At 41.1% G+C, this 7,653-nt stretch overlaps 1 protein-coding gene across 1 annotated transcript in view; it reads left to right on the top strand.

Moving 5' to 3' along the window:
• The window catches only part of LOC140370929 (uncharacterized), a 216,487-nt gene that overhangs the window by 193,076 nt on the left and 15,758 nt on the right, over positions 1-7,653 (top strand). Inside the window, exons 82-83 of the mRNA XM_072458217.1 lie at positions 378-464; positions 1,304-1,369. Coding sequence (XP_072314318.1) covers positions 378-464; positions 1,304-1,369 — 153 coding nt within the window. The remainder of the gene's footprint in view (positions 1-377; positions 465-1,303; positions 1,370-7,653) is intronic.

The raw sequence follows: 7,653 nt of genomic DNA on the forward strand, positions 1-7,653 counted from the left end.
AAAACCGCCGGATAACATTATTGCAGATCAGAACTTTTGACACTTTGTTTCGAAAAGGGCGTGTCAATACTTTTAATTCCGAGTCTAGTTTTTCATGTGATACTTTTACTTTTGCACGAGTATTTGCTGTTTTTTTTCGGCTCCTGAGCACCACGTGAACGCGCCGCAGAAACCTTTAAATCCGGCCAATTCTGGGATTTCTTACGCTACAAAATGGATGAAAAGCTGTGTTTTAAGCTGCGTTTACTCGTATTGTTAAGAGCATGTTGCTAAGAGCCTGTTGCTAAGAGCCTGTTGCTAAGAGCGTGTTGCCAAGAGCCTGTTGCTAAGCGCGTGTTGCCAAGAGCCTGTTGCTAAGCGCGTGCTGTTGATTGCAGTCGCCCGAAGCAAGCCCAGAGTTAGATGAGCGGTCATCTGGTTTAATGTGGTGGCTGTGGGACCGCTTCCTGGGCGAGGCTCCTCAGGTAAACGCCGAGTACAAACGCCGCCCTCTGCTGGTGTCTCCGCGCCTCTGCCCGGGGCGCTCTTTGCCGCCCCCGTGTGGCGGTCGGGCGGTGGTGCGGCTCTTTCTCTGGGTTCTGGGGCTGAACGCTGGTGTCGAAACGTGAACTGTACTTTTGTGTTTTCAAACTCTTTTGTGGGAAATAGTCGGACTAAAACAGACTAACCCAAAGTCAAACCGTTCAAGATCAAACGCATCCATATTTTAGACATTTTAAACATTTGTACGTGTTAAATTATGTCATAGTAAGTATTAAACCAAGAGTGGAGAAAGCGGAGCTCCACAAGATGGCGCTGCCCTTTCGTCTGCAGCTGGAGTCACATGGGTTTGACAGAGGAAACAAACAAACAAACAAACAAACAAACAAACAATGTCGACTTCACTCCTGTATTTAATTAGATTTTATATCTAATTCTGCATCATTTAAAACACATACTTCAGAGTTTTTCGCAAAAATCTAAAATGAAAGTGAGAAAATTTAAAAAATATCATCTTTTTTTTGTTTTGTTTTTTAAATAAAGAGGCAAACTAACGGTCACTTTTGCGTTAAAATACCTGAAATCATAAGTTATGTCAGTTATTTCACATCTAACACGCTGTTTTAAACCCTTTAAACATCTTTACCTCTGGCGTTTGGCTTGTGTTTGTGGCTGTGATGTGTTTTCCTCTGACCGGCTCCGCCCCCGGCTCCGCCCCCGGCTCCGCCCCGCCTCCGTACTGACCTCTCCACTGACCCGTGTGCTCTTCAGCCTCTTCGTTTGCGTCCTCTTTCTTTATTAAATGATTTGTCGTTGGTGGCAGGAGCCCGAGGTCGCCGTCGCCATGGAAACCCGACCCGACGACGTCCCGCAGGCCGAAGAGTCGAAGGTAAAAACACACAAACACGTCTCAGAGCTCAGTTTTATCTAAAACGATGTGATTTTTAAAAGAGAAACCGACATTTTAACGAGAATCGCGTCGTCAGAAACAGAAACTACAGCGTTTTTTTATTTCAAACTCGTGTATTTTTTCACGCTTCTCATTAAAACGACCTGCGAATGTGTCGTAATTGTGTTTATTTGAGAGGTTTATTGTGTCATTTGACCTGATTCTGATGCATAGATTATATTCTGTGTTTTTAAAGCACATTTACACCATTATTTTGTTTTTAGCTTTAAAAACTCTTGCGCTTTGTTCAATAGGAACGTGTTTTTAATGTAATTTCTTCATTAAAAGCCACGTTGTGTCGTTCGCTCACAGTTTCTCACAGTTTCTTTCTCACAGTTTCTCACAGTTTCTGCACTTTCACTCTCTCTGCTCCACCTCGTGATGTCATTACGTGGCACTGCTGCTCCTCCGTGTTTTTAAAGTGCGCTCGCCGTCACCAAACTCATTCTGTTGGTTTTCCATTCTGTGGCTCCTGGTTTGGGTTGAAGTTGGCAGCTACTGCGTTAGCCTCATTTAAACGTCTGCTCGGGAACTTGTTTTCCATAAATACAAATGTGTTTGAGGTTTTTGAGAAGTGTTAAATATTTAATTCATGCAAAAAAAACTGAACAAATAAATGCAACAATTTAAATGTGACACAAAAAACAATCTTAAATTTGGAAACGTCAATTTGAAAAAATTTGTACGTTTATAAAAAAAAAAAAAAAAAAAAATCATCTTGTTACATATTTATGAATCAATAAATCAACAAATTCATCTCTGTTCTTGTGTAAAAATTGACAAAAAGGCAGTTAAATCTTGACTTAATCCGGTTTGGAATGAAATCTAAACAAATGTAGTTAAAATAAATTTTGCTAAAAGGTATAAAAAATCTTATCCCAGAATAGTACATTTTTAAGGTTTATAATTTCACTTCCTGTTTGTAATCAATGACATCACAGTAGGAAATTACCCCTCAAACACAGGGTTATAACTCATATAATGTCACAATGTTTTAATTTGACGAATAAAAATATGAGAGCGACTTTATTTCATTGAATTAATGTTTAGAGAGTCAAAAAAGCTGTTTATTTTGTCTAAATTCTGCATAAACTTTGACTGGAATGAGGTGATGTCACTTCCTATCCCTGGTGTGATGTCACTTCCTGTCATTTTCTACCAATTTTTCTACATTTTCTCCACAAATACAAAACTATCATTTATATGTATGACAGGTACAAAAACACCAAATAAAGTCAACATTATACAATCATAAAAACCCGCCAAACGCTCTCTAAGTCTAAACTTGACTTTGCTGTGTGTCCCTCCTCCCCCGTAACACCCGTCTTAACCCCTTCGCCCGGACTAAACGTGAATGCGCCGCTGCCTGTGCCCGTTCTAACCCGCTAACCGCTCTAATCCTGTCTCTGTAGGAGGAAGACGCCGACGAAGACGAGCGCCCGGCGTCCGATTCGCCCGCCGATTCGCCCTCCAAGTCCTCCCGCTGCGTCGTGTCGTAGAGGGGAGCGCCGGGACACTAGGGGGCGCCGCCGCGTTCTCCCCACGGACTTAAATCCGTCTCTTTTTGCACTACGGCGCCGCCAAAGACGCCGTCGGCCACAAAGTCGCAACAAAACGGCGAAAAGCTCGTCGTTCACAACGTTTTATCGGTTCCGCCGGTTCTTCTCCCGAACGCTAAAGCTCCCGCACGCGTTCGGGAGAAAAATCACGTTCGCGGAACGTTTTTAGTCGGCTAACTTTGCCAATCGCCGCGTTTAATCGGCAAATATTACTGTTCAAACGGCGTAACTGATGAGACTTTATGGTCGGCGGGTGTGAAATAACCTCCTGATGAATGAATGATGCACGTTTAAATGTCAGACTAAAGAACGTGATGGAACCTTTGCTCTGCACGAGTTTGACGATGATGATGATGATGATGATGATGATGAAGATGTTGATATAAAGAGACGACTAATATATAATAATGTGTTTGTGGAAACGCACGGTCTTTAAACAAAGCAGGACTTGTACATATCGCATTTTAGAACAACCAAAAATGAGCGTTCAAACGTCAACGAGGCAAAAGCGCCGACGATGAAGCGTCTGGGGAGGATTTTCTGCTCGTTTTTTCCCGCGAGTTTGATCACGTTTATTCATTTTGAGCAATTTTGAACGATTCTTTACCAGAACTATTCAAGATTGAGCTCGAAATGCGGATTGTTTCCAGAAAAACTCGTCAAAAAAGCAAAAATCGAAATCCCAGCGAAAATCAAGACGATTCATCGAGGTTTTTTGTTTTTAAATTTTGCCGTGAAAAGTTGAAATGCGTCGACCATTTTCCAAAACCAGAACATGTGTTTGCTTCAATAAAATGCATGCAAAATATGATATTATTATTTTATTTTCAATCCTTCATTTTTAAAGCTCCTTCACTGCAAAACAAGCAAATTCTTATGTTAAAACTTCTCTTCATTTGGTGGATTTTGGGTAAAATTTTCAAATGTTTACGAATTTTCAATTGTTTTTTGTTTTGTTTATTTTACTGCAAATATTTTAAGCAGTTTTTATGTGTTATTAGTCTACAAACAATGAGTTGGTCTGTATTCTTTAAAAACAGAAATCCCATTGAACAAAGTGCCTTTTTGTGTAAATTCTGCACTTTTTAAAAATTATAAAATTGTCCATGATTGAATCTTATTTTGCAGTTTCTTTCATAAACGACAGTCGTGTTTTTAAGTTTCACCTCTTCAGTGTTTTCCACGCTTCTGTTTACATGAAAAGTGCCAAATCTGGATCTTAAACTGTGATTACGCTTCTGTCAATCAAGTGTCAATCATGTGTCAAATGTGGAGAATATGCTGATAAATATGATAAATATGATGATGTCATGCCATGCTTGCTCTGGTGCTTCTTCACTTTTGTATTTTCAATAAACTCCTTTAACTCCGACAGACGTTTCATTCTCAGAGTGAATCCCAGACTCAGCCACAGGTGTCGCCACTGAGCAGTTTGTGACTAAATCTACTGGATCATGATCCACAAGATCTGGATCCATTTGGGATTCTTGTCCTTCGACGAGGACGTTTTGTTCCTTTGGTGATTCATTTAATTTAATTTAATCTAATATCAACATTTGAGCCACATTTTAAAAGAAATGTGACTCTAAATCCTCGTATCATAAAAAATATAAGAACTTTTACATTAAAGGTGGAATGGACACATGTTTTATCATATTTCCTCGTGGCGTGGATAAATAATTTGTCCTGCCACGTATCAATCATAAAACGCACCTATCGCTCACCTGCAGCCGCGTGCGGTTCATCCCCACGTTTCCGCGTGTCTAAGCGCATGGATCTATCATAATATAGTTCCCTCAGTGTACGGGGCAAAATGAAGACGGAGAAAGAGCTGACACAGAAGTGGACAGATATCTACGGGAGACGAGAGATGCGATGCGCTCCGTTGCGCTAATAAACAAACGCACGTGTGTGTTGTATCAGTCCACACGGGGGAGTGGCATGAGCACTTCCACCTGCGTTCTTAAATCGCCAAAAAATCTTCCATACCGCCTTTAAATTGAATCCAAAAAGTCAATTCTTTATCTTTTCCTTGTCTTTATGATAAAAAGTAGCAGAAGTAAGTTCATGTTTGCAGTACTTTTGGGGTTATACAGCGCCTGAATAAAAGCCACACCCACGATATTTACAAAGAGAATTGTTTACAGGCGGGACCTGTCATAAACCAGAGGTATTTACACATAAATAAACGTCTGAACCGGGCGTGTCACGGTGCACCAGAACTCCACTGCACTAATGAGACTAATGGGACTAATGAGACAAATGAGACTAATGGGACTAATGAGACTAATGAGACTAATGAGACAAATGGGACTAATGAGACTAATGGGACTAATGAGACTAATGAGACTAATGGGACTAATGAGACTAATGAGACTAATGGGACTAATGAGACTAATGAGACTAATGAGACTAATGAGACAAATGGGACTAATGAGACTAATGAGACTAATGAGACAAATGAGACTAATGAGACTAATGAGACTAATGGGGCTAATGAGACTAATGAGACAAATGGGACTAATGGGACTAATGAGACTAATGAGACAAATGGAACTAATGAGACAAAGGAGACAAATGGGACTAATGAGACTAATGGGACTAATGAAACTAATGAGACTAATGAGACTAATGGAACTAATGAGACTAATGAGACTAATGAGACTAAGATAAGATAAGATAAGATAATCCTTTATTGTCCCACATGGGGAAATTTCATTGGTGCAACGCAGGTAGATACAGAGGTAGATACAGAAGAACAGATCACTTATAGGAAGTCTGAAAAACACTTTCAGTAGAAGATCTCCTATAAATAAATAAAAACTCCCATAGACAAATAAATACATAAATACCATTGCATGTGATCACGACAGTAATTGCACATGAATATGTGTCACGACAGCACATAGATTGCACATGAATTTCACAGTAATTGCACATGAATTCCAACAGCAATTGCACATACGACAGAATTGCACATCAGTATTAGGTTAGGTCAGTATTGCGCCGGGATAACGTGACGATCTCCGGGTAAGACGACTGTTCTCCGCAGTTTCATGAGTTCCTCCTTTGTGGAAACGCGGTACGGCACCGGCCGGGGGGCGGGGCCGGAGCCGGGGGGCGGGGCCGGAGCAGGGGGGCGGGGCCGGAGCCGGGGGGCGGGGCCGGAGCCGGGGGGCGGGGCCGGAGCCGGGGGCTCAGAGCCAAGACACATCGCAACGACACGACGAAAACACTCAATCCAGCCGAATAAAGTCAAAACAAGTTAATTTAAAGCGATTCCAGTGCGTGTCCCGATCGTTCGTGAAGTTCCTCTTTCATATAAACGTGTATATAAACGTGTACCGACGACACGCCGTACTTTAGCGCGGGCGGAGGGCGCGGGGGGGGGGCTGGTGGGCTCGCTCGGAGCTAGCTCACGTCACAACAACACAACGAACGCAACGAAAAACGCTCAAATCCAGCCGAAAAAAGTCAAAAACAGTTGAATTAAAAAACTATTCCAGCGCGTGTCCCTATCGTACAGTAAAGTAGAAAAAATATACTAACTATATTTACAAAATATAGGAGATAAAGCACAATAAGTGTGAGAAAGAAGAGAGAGCGTTTACACCGGGCTGCTAGCTGTACCAGCGCCTTATGACGATTTCGATCGTCATAAGGCGATCGAAATGAGACAAATCGAAATGAGACAAATGAGACAAATGAGACAAATGGGACTAATGGGACTAATGAGACTAATGAGACAAATGAGACTAATGAGACTAATGAGACAAATGAGACTAATGAGACTAATGAGACAAATGAGACAAATGGGACTAATGGGACTAATGAGACCAATGAGACAAATGAGACAAATGAGACAAATGGGACTAATGAGACTAATGAGACAAATGAGACAAATGAGACAAATTGGACTAATGGGACTAATGAGACTAATGAGACAAATGAGACTAATGAGACTAATGAGACTAATGAGACTAATGAGACTAATGAGACAAATGAGACAAATGGGACAAATGAGACAAATGGGACTAATGAGACTAATGAGACAAATGAGACAAATGAGACAAATTGGACTAATGAGACTAATGAGACTAATGAGACTAATGAGACAAACATCTGAGTGAATATGAGTCTGATTGTAATAAAACACACTGTGTTTTGAAGTTTATCACACAAAGAACACATCTGAGCCGTGCGCGCTCCCTGAGTCTTTGTGAGTCTTTGTGAGTCTTTGTGAGTCTTTGTGAGTCTTTGTGTTCTGCTGCGTCTAGACTCACTTCCTCTTCAGACTCATGTCTCTGAGTCTGATTGTAATAAAACACACTGCGTTTGAAGCTTAAACTACAGAAAACAGGACGTGTCCTGGACAGAGCTTCCACTGACGTCTTCTTCTACAGAGTCAAACACTTGTGCCTCCTCTAGAGCGCCCCCTGGGGGCCGTTTGCAATACAAATCTATCAATTAGACCTTGGAAAAAGTACGGTATGTTTCTCTGGTTGGGGAGTAAATGCTTTCACTGGTGAGATTCATGATGTCATCACTCATGATGTCATCACTCATGATGTCATCACTCATGATGTCAGTGAATTATTTTTACTGTAAAAACAGATTTATGATGAATAATGTTCACTATGAGAAACTTTAATATTTGTTTAAGCA

This window comes from Eucyclogobius newberryi, unplaced genomic scaffold (genome assembly GCF_026437365.1).
Source record: "Eucyclogobius newberryi isolate DKJ021-1_F unplaced genomic scaffold, fEucNew1.0.hap1 SCAF_21, whole genome shotgun sequence".
Classification (NCBI taxonomy): Eukaryota; Metazoa; Chordata; class Actinopteri; order Gobiiformes; family Gobiidae; genus Eucyclogobius; species Eucyclogobius newberryi.